Source organism: Rhincodon typus, chromosome 4, assembly GCF_021869965.1.
Source record: "Rhincodon typus isolate 14 chromosome 4, sRhiTyp1.1, whole genome shotgun sequence".
Classification (NCBI taxonomy): Eukaryota; Metazoa; Chordata; class Chondrichthyes; order Orectolobiformes; family Rhincodontidae; genus Rhincodon; species Rhincodon typus.
The window spans coordinates 113,422,504-113,440,469 of record NC_063335.1 but is presented as its reverse complement, the minus strand read 5'-3'; the positions used below and the strand labels follow the sequence as shown (position 1 = coordinate 113,440,469).

Here is a 17,966-nt window from a genome sequence, read left to right as displayed (position 1 = left end):
TCTCTCCCCGTCCCTGTTTAATTCCTCATCATTCCAGTGGATGGAAACTGGAGCCCGTGGACAACATGGACAATGTGTGATGGGTGTGTTGGTGTGTCCGTGCGAGCAAGGAGGTGTGGTAGCCCTCCTCCGAGATTTGGTGGTTTGCAATGTGAAGGTGAAGCTGAGCAGAGCCGAGCGTGTCTGGACAATTCAACCACATGTGCAGGTTAGTGACAGAGCGTACACCCACGTGTGCAGGTTAGTGACGAGTGTACACCGAGTGTACACCCACGTGTGCAGGTTAGTGACAGAGCGTACAACACAAAGAGGAGCAGTCCCATTGCTGCGAGTGTACGATGGGCCCCCTAACAGTCTGAAAGGAATAGACTAATAGAAATCTAGGCACTTGTCAGAGAAGTGTAAAAGTAATAGTGTAGGGTTAGTAGAGGATTTCAACTTCCCCAAGGTGAACTGGGATAGTCGGAGTGTGAGACGTTTAGAGGGAGCAAAATTCTTAAAATGCATCCAGGAGAGTATTTTAAGCCAGCCCATAGGAGACCGTAAAACAGAGAGGGGGCCAGTCTTGGACTTTCTCTGAGTTAACGAGGCTGGGAAAATGGTTTTGAAGTATCAATGGGGAGCATTTTGAGACAGTAATCAGAGCTGAGTTAAATTCAACATTGTTCTGTAAAAGGATGAGGATGGGCCTGAAATCAAGCTGAGGGAAGGGCGATTTTAATAAGGTCAGATATGATAACCTGAGACCAGAGTGGACTGGGAGCAGATACTTTCAGGTAAATTTGTGTTAAACAGTGGGATACAGTCAACAAGGAAGTGGGAAGAGCACAGGGATAACATGTTCAAATAAACATAAAGGGTGGGATCAATAAATCCTGTCATCCCTTGATATTAAGGGATATGAAGGTTTGGGTTTAGAGACAAGGGAGGATTATGGCAGATACCGAAAGCTCAAAACAGCAGGAGCCCTAGAGGAGTACATAATGTGTAAAAGGAGTTTAAAAAAGGAAATTAGGAAAGCTAAAAGGGGTTATGAAAGAATCAGGTAAAATCAACGTAGATCCTCAGTTATTTTACAGGTACATTAAAGTAAATGGATAATGAGAGGAGGTTGAGGGCCCATTAAAGACATCAACGGTAATTTGTACTTGGAGCCAGAGGATGTACATACATTTCTAAATGAATACTTTGGGTCAGTGTTCACTAGTAACAGGGACAGCGTGGGTGTAGAAATCAGGGAGCAGGTCTGTGATACAATTAGCATAGACAGAGAGAAGATTCTGAGTGGTCTGGCAGGCTTAAAAATAGATAAGTTGCCCAGACCAGATGAAATGTATCCCAGATTTTGAGTGAAGCAAGGGAGGAAATAATAGGGGTACTGGCAAAACTTTTCAGTTCCTGTGTGGCCACAGGATTGCAGGACAGCTAATGTGTAATTATTATTCAATAAGGGAGAAAGCGATACACCAGAGAACCGAAGGCAAGTCAGTCTAACCCCGCTGGTGGGGACATTGTTGGAAGCAATTCTGAGGGAAGAGTTACTCTGCACTTGGAGAAGCTGAGATTAATGAAGAATAAGGGATTTCATATCTGACCACCTCGATTAATTTTTTTCAGAGGTGACTAGCTTTGTTGATTAGGGCAGTGCATTCAATGTAGTCTCTTTGGTCTTCAGCAAAGTATTTGCTAACGTCCTGCAAGGGAGTTTGAGAGCAAAGGCAAGAGCCCATGGGATCCTGGGAAATTTGGTTAATTGTATCCGGAATTGGCTGAGTGGCAGGAAGCAGAGGATGATAGTTGACGTGAGATTTTCTAACTGGAAGCCTGTGTCCAGTGGGGCCCCACAGGGGTCAGAGTTGAAGCCTTTGCTGTTTGTGGTTTATTTAAATGATTTAGATTTGAATGTAGGAGGTTTGATCAGTAAGTTCAGAGATGATACAAAAATTGGTGAGTAGTAAACAGTGAGGATGATAACCTGAGGCTATAGGAGGATATCTATGGGCTGGTCAAATAGACTGATAACTGGCAAATTAAATTCATTCCAGGTAAGTTGAAATGATACACTTAGGCATAACATACAAGGCAAGGGAATACATGATGAAAAGTAGGACCCTGGGAAGCACTGAAGATCAAAGGGATGTGTGTAAATAGTGTGTATGTACACCAGTCCCTCAGCGTATCAGGACAGGTGGATAAAGTGGGTAAGAAGGCATATGAGATACAAAACCAGAAATTGCTGGAAAAGCTCAGCAGGTATAGGTACATGAAGAGAAAGAGATTGGTAAAGACAATTGTAGGTCCCCTACAGACAGAAACGGGACATGTATAATAGGGGACACAGAAATGGCTGAGCAACTGAATACATAGAGTTCTGTCTTCACAAAAGAGGACACAGATCAGATACCCAAAATATTTCAGCATGCAAGATTTACTGAGAGGGAAGAACTGAGAGAGATCAATATTAGTGGAGAAATGGTGCTAGGAAAATTGATGGGATTGAAGGTCGATAAATCCCCAGGGCCTGATAACCTACATCCCAGAGTACTTAAGGAAGTAGCTCTCGAAATAGTGGATGCATTGGTGGTCATCTTCCAGGATTCTTTGGACTCTGGAACAGTCCTTGGAGATTGGAGAGTGGCTAATGTCACTCCAATATTCAAAATGGGAGGTAGAGAGAAAATAGGGAATTATAGATCGGTGAGCCGAACATCGGTAGTGGGGAAAGTTCTTGAATCTATTGTCAAGGATTTTATAGCAGAACATTTAGAAAGCTGTGGCAGGGTCAGACAGAATCAGCATGGATTTATGAAGCGGAAATCATGCTTGACAAATCTGTTGGAATTCTGCGAAGATGTAACTAGTAGAGTTGACAAGGGGTACCCAGTCAATGTAGTATATTTGGACTTTCAGAAAGCGTTTGACAAAGTCCCACATAAGAGATTAATGTGCAAGATTAAAGCACATGGGACTGGGGGAAATATATTGAGCTGGATGGGAAAGTGGTTGACAGAGAGGAAACAAAGAGTTGGAATTAATGGATCCTTTTCAAATTGGCAGGATGTAACTAGTGGGGTGCCACAAGGATCAGTGCTGGGACCCTAGCTATTCACAATATATATTAATGATTTGGATAAGGGAACAAAATGTAACATCTGCAAGTTTGCAGATGATACCAAGCTGGGTGGGAGGGTGAACGAGGATGCAGAGATCCTTCTGCATGATCTCGACAAGTTGGGTGAATGGGCAAATCAATGGTGGATGCAGCATAAGGTGGATAAATGTGAGGTTATTCACTTCAGAAGCAAAAACAAGGAGGCAGATTACTACCTGAATGGCTGTAAATTGGGAGAGGAGAGTGTGCAGTGGGACCTTGGCATCCTTATGACAAGTCTCTGAAGGTAATCATGCAGCTGCAGCAGGAGGTAAAGAAGTGCAAAAATCACTGAAAGTTGCCACCTAGGTTGATAGCGTTGTTAAGAAGGCGTACAGTATGTTAGGTTTTATTGGTAGAGGGATTGAGTTTCGGAGCCATGAGGTCATGTTGCAGCTGTACAAAACTCTGGTGCGGCCGCACTTGGAGTATTGCGTACAGTTCTGGTCACCGCATTATCGGAAGGATGTGGAAGCATTGGAAAGGGTGCAGAGGAGATTTACCAGGATGTTGCCTGGTATGGAGGGAAGGTCTTATGAGGAAAGGCTGAGGGTCTTGAGGCTGTTTTCGTTAGAGAGAAGAAGGTTAAGAGGTGACTTGATAGAGACATATAAGATGATCAGAGGATTAGATAGGGTGGACAGTGGGAGCCTTTTTCCTCGGATGGTGATGGCTAGCACGAGGGGACATAGCTTTAAATTGAGGGGTGATAGATATAGGACAGATGTCAGAGGTAGGTTCTTTACTCAGAGAGTAGTAAGGGTGTGGAATGCCCTGTCTGCAAAAGTAGTAGACTCACCAACTTTAAGGGCATTTAAATGGTCATTGGATAAACATATGGATGATAATGGAATAGTTTAGGTTAGATGGGCTTCAGATTGGTTTCACAGGTCGGCGCAACATCGTGGGCCGAAGGGCCTGTACTGCGCTGTAATGTTCTATGTTCTATGAAGGTACACAAGAACACAAGAACACAAGAACTAGGAGCAGGAGTAGGCCGTCTGGCCCTTTGAGCCTGCTCCGCCATTCAATAAGATCATGGCTGATCCTTTCGTGGACTCAGATCCAATTACCCGCGTTCTCACCGTATCCCTTAATTCCTTTATTGTTCAAAATAAATTTACTTTTTTTTAAAAGCGTTTACTGAAGTAGCATCAACTACTTCACTGGGCAAGGAATTCCACAGATTAACAACCCGCTGGGTGAAGAAATTCCTTCTCAGTTCAGTCCTAAATCTGCTCCCTCTAATCTTGAGGCTATGCCCTCTTGTCCTAGCTTCACCTGCCAGTGGAAACATCCTCTCTACTTCTATCTTATCTATTCCCTTCATAATTTTATATGTTTCTATAAGATCCCCCCTCAATCTTCTGAATTCCAATGAATATAATCCCAATCTACTCAGTCTCTCCTCATAAGCCAACCCCCTCAACTCCGGAATCAACCTAGTGAACCTCCTTTGCACCCCCTCCAGTGCCAGTACATCCTTTCTCAAGTAAGTACTCTAGGTGTGGCCTCACCAGCACCTTGTACAGCTGCAACATAACCTCTCTGCTTTTTATTTCAATCCCTTTAGCAATGAAGGACAAAATTCCATTTGCCTTCCTAATTACTTGTTTACCTGCAGACCTACCTTCTGTGATTCATGGTAAATGGTATGTTGGCCTTCATTGCGAGAGGTTTGAGTGCAGGAGCAGGGATGTGTTGTTGCAGTTGTACAGGGCCTTGGTGAGACCACACCTGGAATATTGTGTGCAATTTTGGTCCCCTTTTCTGAGGAAGGATGTTGTTGCTCTTGAGGGAGTGCAGCGAAGGTTTACCAGGCTGCTTCCGGGGATGGTGGGTCTGACGTATTAGGAGAGATTGACTAGGTTGGGATTGCTTTCGCTACAGTTCAGACGAATGAGGGGGGATCTCACAGAGACTTATAAAATTCTAACAGGACTGGACAGGGTAGATGCAGGGAGGGTGTTCCCAATGGTGGGTGTGTCCTGAACTAGGGGAGGTGATGGCCCAGTGGTATTATTGCTGGACTGTTAATCCAGGGACCCAAATAATGTTCGGGGAACTTGGGTTCAAATCCCGCCATGACAGATGGTGGAATTTGAATTCAATAAAAAAAAGTCTGGAATTAAGAGTCAAACGATGGCCATGAATCCATTGTCGATTGTCGGAAAAACTCATCTGGTTCACTAATGTCCTTTAGGGAAGGAAACTGCCATCCTTACCTGGTCTGGCCTACATGTGACTCCAGACCCACTGCAATGTGGTTGATTCTGAACTGCCCTCTGGGCAATTAGGGATGGGCAATAAATGCTGCCAAGCCAGCAACGCCCTCATCGCTTGAATGAATAAAGAAAAAAAAAACAGGGGTCACAGTATGAGGATTCGGGGTAGAGGATTTAGGACGGAGATGAGGAGACCTTTCTTCACCCAAAGAGTGGTGAGCCTGCGGGATTCATTACCACAGGAAGTAGTTGATGCCAAAACATTGAATGTATTCAAGAGGCGACTGGATATAGCATTTGGGGCGAATGGGATCAAAGGTTATGAGGAGAAAGCAGGATTAAGCTACTGAGTTAGATGACCAGCCATGATCATGAAGAATGATGGAGCAGGCTCGAAGGGCCGAATGGGCTCCTCCTGCTCCTATCTTCTACGTTTCTATGTCTGGCAGCATCTGTGGAGAGAAATCAGAGTTAAAACTTCAGATTCTTTGACCCTTCCTCAGAACCCAGTGATTTCTCTCCATATTTGCTGCCAGACCTGCTGAGCTTTTGCAGCAATTTTTGTTTTTGTTTCTGATATCCAGCATCCACAGTTTTTCAATTTTTGTTCGGCTTATGGGATACTTGCCTTAACTGGTTGAGACATAGACTTTAAGAACAGAGGGTGATTCTGGAACTGTTAAATCATTGGTTCGGTCACAGCGAGAGTAATGCGTGCAGTTCTGGAATCCACATTATAGGGGCAATATGATAGCACTGGAGAGAGTACTGGGGAGATTTACCAGGATATTGCCTGGGGCTGGAGAGTTTCAGTTATGAAGAGAAATTGGACAGACTGGGGGTGTTTTCCTTAGAGTAGAGGAGATTGAGAGGGAACAGGCTTGAAATGGATATAATTATGAGGTGCATAGATAGGGAAGACAGAAGGAAACCTTTCTCCTTGATTGGGGGCGGTGATTTGTGTCAATAATTGGCAGTATAGATTGAAGGGTAGGGGCAGGAGGTTTCGATGGGATATAAGGAAAATTTTTTTTCGTCCAGAGGGTTGTGGGGATCTGAAACTCACTGCCTGTAAGGGTGGGAGAAGCAGAATCACATTGAAGAAGGATTTAGATGTGCACTTGTGATGGCACATCATACAAGGCCATGGACCAAGTGCTGGGAAATGGGGTTAGAATAGTGAGGTGGTTGTTTTGACTGGTGCAGTCTCAATGAGCTGAAGGGTCTTTTCTCTGTGCTGTCGATCTCAATGACGTTAAGAGAGTCAGCGTGATACTGGACTGTGGTGTTAGGACACAGAGAGGTGAAAGGACATTTCTCAAGGGATTTGGGTCAACAAGGCCCTGCCAGGAATAAGGTTCAAACCAGGCACGTCACTCCACATCAACTCCAATTCAACAATGGCTACCTTGAGACCAAACTGGACCAGAACAGGATGGGGGATGGACGGAGGGTATGGGGGTGGGGTGGGGTGTGGGTGTAGCCAGGGTCTGTGTATTGACATGTTGCTGAGAGTGGGAGCAAGTCTCACCCTCCAAGCAATCTGATTGGCCCACAGCACCAAACATCCCCCCGGAGAGATTTCCAAAATGATGGGGGAGCCAAGAGAGTCCTGGGATATTAGGTTGGTGAGGGATTGGGCAGCATGGGGGTCCTCATGGGTCTGGCTAGGATTCCTGGGGAAGGTGACATCCTGAGGGGGGTGCACCAGTTCTTGTGCAGCTCCTATGGCCAACTCACTCCCTGAAGCAGCGCTTGTGACTCCTCAAATGCTGAAGCAGTCATATTGGCCCACCATGTCTATGCCGACCAGCGAACACCAAACTGCACTAATCCCATTTACCTGCATGTGGTCCATAATATACTGTGCCTTGGCATTTAAATGCCCATCCAGATGGTTCCTCAATTTTGATTAATCTATAGCCAAATGCAGTAAACCCAAAGTGTATCCAGGTTTGGGCTGAAAAATGACAAATAACAATTGTGCCATGTTGGTGCAGGCTTGGAGGGCCGAAAGGCCTGTTCCTGTGCTGTACTTTTCTTTGTTCTTTGTTCACACAAATACCAGGTACTGACCATCACCAATAAGAGAGAGTCTAACCATCATTGCCTAACATTCAATGACCCCACTGCCAACTTCCTGGGGGTTACTATTGCCCAGAAACTGAACTTGCCAATGGACATTGTCTATGGGCATTGCTGATGGACATTGTTAATGGATGTTGCTAATGGATGTTGGGGTAGAGAGTGGAAGGTCTTGTCATAATTTTTCAATTTTCCCTAAAGTCAGAGGAGGTTTTCAAACGATTGCAGAGTGACAAATGTGTCACCTTATTCAAGAAATGGTGTGAGGACAGTCCCAGTAAATAATGGCCAATTAGCTTAACATTAATAGTTCCAGAAATAGGATTTGGAACTGGCTTTTGGAGAGATTTGAATTAATTAAGGAGAACCAGAACACATTTGGATTTCGAGACAACAAGGTGCAGGGCTGGATGAACACAGCAGGCCAAGCAGCATCATAGCACATTTGGATTTCACAAGTTTCAAAATCTCCCCTCCCCCTACCGCATCCCAAAACCAGTCTAGCTCGTCCCTGCCTCCCTAACCTGTTCTTCCTCCCACCTATCCCCTCCTCCCACCTCAAGCCTCACCTCCATCTCCTACCGACGAACCTCATCCCGCCCTCTTGACCTGTCCGTCCTCCCTGGACTGACCTATCCCCTTCCTAACTCCCTACCTACACTCACCTTTACTGCCTCCATCCCCGCCTCTTCGACCTGTTTGTTTCCTCTCCACCTATCCTCTCCTCTATCCCTCTTCTATCCGCCTCCCACTCTGTCCCTATTTATTTCAGAACCCCCTTCCCCTCCCCCTTTTCTGATGAAGGGTCTAGGCCCAAAACGTCAGCCTCTCTGCTCCTATGATGCTGCTTGGCCTGTTGTGTTCATCCAGCCCTGCACATTTGTATAAAGGCAGTTTGTGCTTGGCTAATTGAATGAAATTTTTGATGAAGGCACAGAGAAGGTTGGTGAGGGAATATAGTGGATGTCGTCTATATGGATTTTAAGAATGTGTTTTGACAAGGTGGCACATTAAAGGCTAGTCATGGAATAGGAGGGTAAGTGTCAGTGTTAGATTAGAACTTTGGCCTACAGATAGAAAACAGTGAATGGGATTTGTTTTTCAAACTGTGCTTCTTCTGGAGGCTGATCGGTTGAGGCTTACTGAATTGGGACTAGTTCAGTTTAGGAAACCTGGTCGGCATGGAGGAGGTGGGCTGAAGGGCCTGTTTCCATGGTGTATGACTCCACGATATCTGGAATGATTTTCGATGTTGACTTCTAATCAGTGCTATTTCTGTCTCTTGCATGCTGTATTTTCTTACTGCCTGAAGTGTTTGCACCATCGTATTGGTTGTTAGAGAAAGAGGGTTCACAGCGTGTGTTGAGAGGGTGGACACCTCCTGCCAATCATATAAAAGTAGATCCCATAGGCTGGCCAATTATTGACAGTGTTTCTGTTTCATTGAGGAGTCGTCCTGAATAAAGCAGGACGTATTAACACAGGAGCGATGTTCTGAGTGAATTGAGGCAACAAAAGCAACTATTTTCAGGTTGGAGGGATAAACCAGGGAGTGGAGATAAATTGACTAGTTCAAGACACACTGCAGAAATCCATCAAATATCCTTAGACTGCAATGGCTGGTACAGTGGCTCTGTGGTTAGCACTGCTGTCTCTCAGCGCCAGGGTTTCAGGTTCATATCCACCCTTGGGTCTGTCTGTGTGGAGTTTGCACATTCTCCCCGTGTCTGCGTGGGTTTCTTCTGGGTGGTCCGGTTTCCTCCCACAGTCCAAAGATGTGCAGGTTAGGTGGATTGGCCATGCTAAATTGCCCGTAGTGTGCAGGGTAGGAAGATTAGCCACGGGAAGTGGAGAGATTATGTGTGTAGGGTAGAATTCTCTTCAAGAGGGCTGGTGCAGACTCGATGTACCAGTTGGCCTCTTTCTACACATTAAGGATTCTATTCTCCCCGAAGGACAAGGACAGCAGGTACATGGGAACACTACTCCCATAAGTTCCCCTCCAAGTCACTCACCGTTTTCACATGCAAATATAATGCTGTTCCTTCACTGTCGCTGGGTCGAAATCCTGGAATTTTTTCCCTAATGGCATTGCTAGTCAACCCACAGCATGTCAATTGCAGTGGTTCAAGAAGTCAGGTCATGACCACCTTCTCAAAGCACGTAGGGACAGGCAGTAAATGTTGGCCCCAGGCAGTGATGCCTCTGTCCCACCAGTCACTAATAAAAAAATGAGTGGGTTATCTTCGAGCAAGGTTAGACAGACTTTGACTTGAATCTCGCTGCCCCAGAAGGTGGGACCATTAAATAATTTTAAGTCTGAAGTAGGTAGGTCCTGTTTGACAAGGGAATCAAGAGCCCTTCAGGGGGATGGGAATGTGGAATTCAAAACAAAAATAAACAGGTTTGTCGATGGTAACAGTAGGCCCTTATTGGATGGTGGAGGAGGCTGGGGGGACTCCTATTTTGTATTTCTGTTTGTAGAATGGGAGCGAGTTGGTGGTGTTCCTAGAGATCAGTCTGAAGACCACCACTGATTTTGTTCAATCTGAATAACTATTGGAATGCAGAGTAAAATTCACAAGTTGCCATTGTCACCAGATTTGTGCTGGGAATGCGGATTGTGAGGACTCATAAATGGAAATTTAAACCTGATTAGGTTACAATGGATTTACCACATGATTTCCTGGAAATGCAAAGTTAACAGTGTTTTTGACAAATAATTTTGGAAACTGTGCCCACAGAGATGAAGGTGGAGTTAAATTGCTTTCATTCATGAACAAACCTAATTGATCTTTGTAGTTGCCACCTAGCAACAGCCTCTGGAATGAGGTAATGGATGAATTTTCAGACTTCACTTAGACCATAAGACCATAAGACAGAAGAGCAGAAATTAGGCCATTCAGTCCATCGAGTCTACTTCGCCATTCAATCATGGCTGATAAGTTTCTCAACGCCAATCTCCCGCTTTCTCTCTGTAACCCTTGTTCCCCTTGACAATAAAGAACCGATCGATCTCCGTCTTAAATGTACTCAATGACCTGGCTTCCACAGCCTTCTGTGGCAGTGACTTCCATAGATTCACCACTCTCTGGATGAAGAAGTTTCTCCTTATCTCCGTTCTAAAAGGTCTTCCCTTTACTCTAAGGCTGTGCCCTCGGATTATAGACTCTCCTATCAATGGAAACATCTTCCCAACATCCACTCTGTGCAGGTCATTCAGTATTCTGTAAGGTTCAATTAGATCCCCCCCTCACCCTTCTAAACCCCATCAAGTATAGACCCAGAATCCTCAAACATTCCTCATACGTTAAGCTTTTCATTCCTGTGACCATTCTCGTGAACCTCCTCTGAACCTGCTCCAGGGCCAGTACATCCTTCCTGAGATATGGGGCCCAAAACTGCACACAATACTCCAAATGTGGCCTGACCAGAGCCCCAGTAGTACATCCCTGCTTTTATATTCAAGTCCTCTCAAAATAAATGCCAACATTGCATTTGCCTTCCTGACTACTGACTCAACCTGCAAGTTTACTTTGAGAGAATCCTGGACTAGAACTCCCAAGTCTCTTTGCACTTCAGACTTCTGAATTTTATCCCCATTTAGAAAATAGTCCATGCTTTTATTCTTCTTACCAAAGTGCATGACCTCACACTTTCCCACGTTGTACTCCATCTGCCACTTCTTTGCCCACTCTCCTAACCTGTCCAAGTCCTTATGCAGCCTCCCCACCTCCTCAATACTACCTGTCCCTCCACCTACCTTTGTATCGTCTGCAAACTTAGCCAGAATGCTCTCAGTTCCTTCATCTAGATCATTAATGAACAAAGTGAAAAGTTGTAGAACACCACTGCCATCCTGAGAAAGATTCCTTTATCCCCACACTCTGGCTGTCTGGCAGAAAGCAATCTTCTACCCATATTAGCACCTTGCCTCTAACACCATGGGCCCTTATCTTACTCAGCAGCCTCCTGTGTGGCACCTTGTCAAAGGCCTTCTTGAAGTCTAGGTAGATAACATCCATTGGCTCTCCTTGGTCTACCCTGCTCGTTACTTCCTCAAAGAATTCTAGCAGATTTGTCAGGCATGACCTCCCCTTGATGAAACCATGCTGACTTTGCCCTATTTTACCATACACTTCCAAATATTCAGAAATCTCATCCTTTACAATGGACTCCAAAATCTTACCCATGTCTGCTGAGGTTAGGCTAATCAGCCTGTAATTTTCTGTCTTTTGCCTTACTCCCTTTTTAAACAGGGGTGTCACGTTAGCCATTTTGCAGTCCTCTGGGACCCTCCCTGACTCTAGTGATTCCTGAAAGATCACCACAAACACTTCCACTATCTCTTCAGCTATCTCCTTTAGAACTCTGGGGTGTAGTCCATCCGGTCCAGGTGATTTATCCACCTTCAGGCCAATCAGTTTTACTAGCATCTTTTCCTTGGTGATGGCCACCATACTCAGCTCTGCCCCTGATTAATTTATGGGATATTACTCATGTCTTCCATTGTGAAGACTGATGCAAAGTAATTATTCAGTTCCTCAGCCATTTCCTTGTTCCCCACTACTATCTCTCCAGAGTCATTTTTCAGCGGTCTACTCTTGCCTCTCTTTTGCCCTTTATATACCTAAACAAACTCTTACAGTCTTCATTTATATTACTGGCTAGCTTACCCTCATATTTAATCTTCTCCCTCCTTATTTCTTCTTTTGTTGCCCTCTGTTGGTCTTTGTAAGCTTCCCAATCCTCTGGTTTCCCACTGCCCTTTGCCACATTATATGCTTTCTCTTTTGCTTTTATGCTATCCCTGACTTCCTTAGTCAGCCATGGTTGCCTCATCATCCCTGTGCCATGCTTCTTTTTCCTAGAGATGAATTTTTGCTGTGTCTCCTGAGTTACTCCCAGAAACTCCTGCCATTATTGTTCAACTGTCTTTCCTGCTAGTCTCCTCTTCCAGTCAGATCTGCTCAGTCCTCCCTCATGCCTCTGAAGTTGCCTTTATTCAGCTGTAATACCGTTACCTCTGATTCTATCTTCTCCCTCTCAAATTGCAGAGTAAATTCTATCATCTTATGATCACTGCCTCCTAAGGGTTCCTTTACCTTAAGCTCCCTTATCAAGTCTGCCTCATTGTACAACACCAAATCCAGTACTGCCTGTTCCCCTGTGGGCTCCACCACGAGCTGCTCCAAAAAGCCATCTCGTAGACATTCCACAAACTCTTTTTCTTGGAATCCACTACCGACATGATTTTCCCAGTCCACCTGCATTTTGAAATACCCCATAATCACTGTGACTATGCCTTTCTTACACGCCTTTTCTATCTCCTGGTGTATCTTGTGCCCCAGCCCTTGACTGCTGTTTGGAGGCCTGTACACAACTCCAACTATGGTTTTGTTTTACCTTTGCAGTTCCTCAATTCTACCCACACAGATTCTACACCATCTGACCCTACTTTGTTTCTTCCTATTGATTTAATTTCATTTCTCACTAATAAGGCAACCCCACCCCCTTGGCCCACCTGCCTATTTTTTCGATAGGATATATATCCTTTGATATTCAGTTCCCAATCCTGGTCCCCTTGCAGCCACGTCTCAGTGATGCCTACCACGTCATACCTGCCAGTTTCGATCTGCGCCACAAGCTCATTTACCTTATTCCTTATACTGCGTATATTCAGATACAACACCTTCAGTCCTGTATTAACCATCCCTCTTCTCATTGTCACTCGTTTTTCCAGTGTTTGATTGCTAGCCCTTTCCAAACACTCTGTCCTATTTGTGTCTGTGCTGGAGACTTTAATAACCTCTCCTGAATTCTCCTCCCCTGTCATTTCTTTCATATTTTTTCCATGCAGTCAAATCCACCCTTACAGATGTTAGCTTTTGCTTTGTTCCCCTCTGGGGCAAGTTTCACCATTCCCTTCCCCTCCCACTTTCTCGTTTAAAGTCCTGTTGACCAGCCTATTTACTCTTTTCGCTAGAACATTGGTCCCAGTTCGGTTCAGATGGAGACCGTCCCAGCGATGCAAATCCCTCCTCTTCTAATACTGATGGCAGTGCCCCATGAAAAGGAACCCCTCTTTCCCGCACCACTCCTTTAGCCACGTGTTTACTTCCCTTATTCTCATTCCCTATGCCAATTAATATGTGGCTCAGACTGTAATCTTAGAAGCTGTGAGCAGTTGATGGAAATGTTTTGCAGGAATGCAATGGTGTCGCTGTCTCTCCATATCTTGCTCAGTGAGGTAGTTTATGGGGAGGTGCTCGTGTCATGGTAATGTGAATTAGTGGTAACTGTATTGGTGTTGAGACTGGACTAGTCACCCACAACCCTGACCTGGGGATATAGGTCTGAACCCCACAATGGCTGATGGTGAAATTTGAATTCAATTAAAATCTAGATTTGAAAGCTGTCCAAATGATAAGTATTTAATCTCTGTCAATTGTCATAAAACCCCAGCTGATTCACAAATCATTGGAAAGGAAACCTCTGTCCTTACCTGCCCAACGTGACTCCAGACACACAGAAAATATAATTGACTCTAATTTCCCTCTGAAATGGCCCTAACAAGCCACTTGGTTCAAGGGCAATTAACGAAAGACATTAAATGCTGGCCTTACTGGCAACATTCACATCTCTGAGTGAATAAAAAAAAACTGACAAAGTTTCAGTTGTCAAGACTCCTAAGTGTTTTACATCTAAATGTGAAATCTGGTCTGACATTTCCCATCATTCTGATACAGCAGCAATGTGAATTCATCGGCAAGAAACTGAAGGAACTGTGAGAAAGTCTTCTGATTCTACCCCTTTCAGTTTGGATTCATGATCCTCGGGCTTTTCATAGTTTCCCGCTCATCTCAGAGCTATGTGTAGGGGTTGGTGCACTGGGCAAGGGAGTAGGGCTGTTGGGGGGGTTGGTGCATTGGACAGGGGCCTGGGGCAGTCTGGGATGTGGGGTAATTGTTGGGGCTGTGTGGGTTGGGGCTGTTGTAGGGGATGGTAGGTCTGGGAGGGTCTGTGTAACTGTGAGGGCTGGGGGGGATCTGGGAGTAAGGTCTGGGTTAGTTAGGGGGCTTGGGAGTAGGGTCTGAAGGTAGTTGTGGGGGTTGGGGGGTGTAGTCTGGGGTAGATATTTGGGGCTGGGAGGATGGGGTCTGGGCTAGTGGGGGTTAGTTACAGGGCTGGGGGGTGATGGTGATGGTAACAGTCAGAGTCAGGCTCGATGACTGATTGTTCCTGTTTGCAGACTGTCCAGGTGAGCAGATTCTATTGGTCTGTGGACGGACCTGCCCTCGATCGTGTGATGATCTCTCTCCAGATGTGGTCTGTCTCAATGATGATGTTGGCTCCCCTGGTCCTGACTCATCTCTAGTTTGCAGGTCGTCCTGTGGGTGTCCGCACAGTTTGCTCCTTCAGAATGGATCATGTGTTCCTCAGAGTGAGTGTCGCTGCAAATCCCGAGGTAAGTGAGGATGTTTCCTATCAAGCTCACCAATACCAACAAACTCGATGAACCCACAGCGTTATCGATAACGAACCCACAGCGTTATCGATAACAAACCCACAGCGCTATCCGTAACGAACCCACAGCGCTATCCATAACGAACCCACAGCGTTATCAACGACACCTCTGCTCCCCTAGAGCTCAGAACTTTCTCATCAAGAAAATTCTCAACATAATTCAGAAATTTCCTTTACTCCCTTAAGGATCCCAGTTGATGCTTCAACTTTCCTAGTGACCATGCTTCAATATTCTCACACATCTCTCTGACTTCCTGCAGATTTATGAATCTAAAAAATATGAACAAAACCATTTTAATTGAGAGTCCACCTGCATGCCCTGGTATATCCCCCACTCAGCAATTACCATCACACTAGGGGATCAACCCTGGTTCAATGGAGAGTGCAGGAGGGCATGCCAGGAGCAGCACCAGGCATACTTAACAATGAAACAAAAACATAAATTTCTACAAAATCTCAGCAGGTCTGGCAGCATCTGTGGAAAGGAGTTAATGTTTTGGATCCAGTGACCCTTCTTCAGAACTGGTTGTAGTTTGGAAAATGTTGGTATATATGCTACAGAAGAGGTGCGGAGTGGGGACAGGAGTAAAAGGTAGATTGAGATGAAATCCTGAGAGATTTTCTGATTTGGTTTCATTTGAGTTTATTGTTACAATTACCGAGATAAGGTGAAAAGTATGTTTTACTGCTCATGAGACAAACCATACCTTACGTAATCAGAGTGCGGAATACAGAGTTACAGCTACAGAAAGGGTGCAGAGAAAATTCAACTCTAATATATGAGAAATACATTCAAAAGACTGATAATAATTCTGACAGATTTAAAATTGTGATTTAAAAGAGTAGAACAATATAATAGATGTAAGAAGAGGATTTGCTGTGGCGCTATCTTGCTGGACAGACACAGGAATGGGTAAAGGTCAGCCTGGTTGAGTGAACAGCTGCTAGTGGGGACCATCAGGGCTGACAATGGGATGGTTGTGGTAGCAGCCTGTGGGATGATAAGGCCTAGTGTGTGATGGTTAGAGAAGGTGCCGCAAGCCCTAAAGTTATTGAACTCGATATTGAGTCCAGAAACAAAGTTGCTGGAAAAGCTCAGCAGGTCTCGCAGCATCTGTGAAGGAAAAAGCAGAGGAAGTTCTGAGGAAGGGTCACCAGACCTGAAACGTTAACTCTGATTTTTTCCTTCACAGATGCTGCCCGACCTGCTGAGCTTTTCCAGCAACTTTGTTTTTGTTCCTGATTTACAGCATCCGCAGTTCTTTTGGTTTTTATTGAGTCCAGAAGGATGTAGGGCCCAAGCGGAAAATGAGGTGCTTGTCTGTATTCCCCAGAGTTTCAGAGAATGAGAACTGATCACATTTCAACGTATAAAATTCTCAGAGGCGGGGGTGACAGGGTGGATGGGGAGAGGATGTTTGTCCCTTGGCTGGGACTCTAGAACCAGGGGCAGGATCTCAGGAGAAGGGGCAGGACATTTAAATCTGAGATGGCGGGGGAGGGATTTCTTCACTGGGGATGGGGTGGTGTGGGGTGAATCTTTGGAATTCTCAAGCCCAGAGGCTGTGGGAGCTTGATCACTGAGCAGGTTCAGGACAGAAATCACAGAGCCATAGAGTTGTACAGCACAGAAACAGACCCATCAGTCTAAATCATCCATGCTGCCCATGTTTCCTAAACTAAACTTGTCCCATTTGCTTATGTTTGGCCAATATCTCTCTAAACCTTTCCTATTCATGTACCTGTCCAAATATCTTTAAATATTGTAACTGTACCTGCATCTATCACTTCCTCTGACAGTCCATTCCACGTACGAACCATCCTCTGTGTAAAAAAGTTACTCCTCAGATCCAGTTTAAATTTTTCTCATCTCACCTTAAAATTATGTCTAGTTTTGAACTTCCCCATTCTAGAGAAAAGGTGTTATTCTCCCTATCCATGCCCCTTATGATTTCATAAACCTCTATAAGGTCACCCCTCAACCTCCTATGCTCCAGTGGAAAATAGTCCCAGCCTATCCTTATATCTCAAATCCTCCAGTCCCATCAACATCCTGGTAAATCTTTTCTGAACCCTCTCCAATTTAATAAAATCTTTTCTATAGCAGGGTGACCAGAATCGTACAGGTTTCTGGAGACTAATGACAGTGAAAGATATAGGTGCAGTGTAGGAAAGGGGCATTGGAGTTGATTAGCCATGATGTCGAATTAGCTTTGAGTCCAGTTTTCTACTGAGTCACCTGCTGCAGTGGTGGGACTTGAACCCATTTCTCCAGAGTTTTTGCCCAGGACCTCAATGTCTCTAATCCAGCAACATTTGATGTTTGCCACTGTCACTGCCTCCGGTCAGGGCCGTGACTTACCCCTGACCCTCACTCTCACTGCCTCCAGTCAGGGCCACGATTTACCCCTGACCCTCACTCTCACTGCCTCCAGTCAGGGCCGCGATTTACCCCTGACCCTCACTCTCACTGCCTCCAGTCAGGGCCGCGATTTACCCCCGACCCTCACTCTCACTGCCTCCAGTCAGGGCCTCATCTTACTCTGCTGTTCCTTCTTGGGTGAATTGTGAGTCAGCACAGATATGAGGAGCTGAATGGCCTCCAATCCTGTAAGCACTCGGTAAGAGGAAGGCTCTGCACTGAGGCCCCTGCTGTGATTGTTTTGAACGTGAGAGATTTGTACCAAATCAGGGTGGATGTGGATGTGAACGGGGTTTGACTTTGGACAGCCTCTGGCTTTTCACAAACCTGCACCTTCTAATGAAGCTTTGTGTCAGTTCCCATTCTCACAGGGCCAAGTGTAAACAGCAGCTGGAGTCTGTATCCTGGTGTCGAGGACTGGCGATATATCCATGCAGGAGAGCATGTGGAGATTGGGTGTGAAAACTGGTGAGAACCTGCTCCTCGAGTCCAGGCATTGGTTCCCATTACCCTAGACCCCTCCCTCCTGTATTCCCAGCCTCTCCCTGTTACCCCA

General features: G+C 45.3%; 1 protein-coding gene across 1 annotated transcript; it reads left to right on the top strand.

Annotated features, from left to right (window-relative positions):
- Positions 1-63: 63 nt before the first annotated feature.
- Positions 64-17,882, top strand: LOC125482988 (SCO-spondin-like). Its single transcript, XM_048596200.1, has 3 exons — positions 64-208; positions 14,714-14,929; positions 17,767-17,882. The coding sequence occupies exons 1-3, from the start codon at positions 73-75 to the stop codon at positions 17,880-17,882; spliced, it is 468 nt and encodes a 155-aa protein (XP_048452157.1). The 5' UTR covers positions 64-72.
- The last annotated feature ends 84 nt before the right edge of the window (positions 17,883-17,966 follow it).

Coding starts and splice junctions, on each gene's coding strand:
- LOC125482988 (XM_048596200.1), top strand. CDS start 73: ATGTGTGATGGGTGTGTTGGTGTGTCCGTGCGAGCAAGGAGGTGTGGT. Junction 209..14,713: donor CAATTCAACCACATGTGCAG/GTTAGTGACAGA, acceptor TCCTGTTTGCAG/ACTGTCCAGGTGAGCAGATT. Junction 14,930..17,766: donor GTGTCGCTGCAAATCCCGAG/GTAAGTGAGGAT, acceptor GCTTTGTGTCAG/TTCCCATTCTCACAGGGCCA.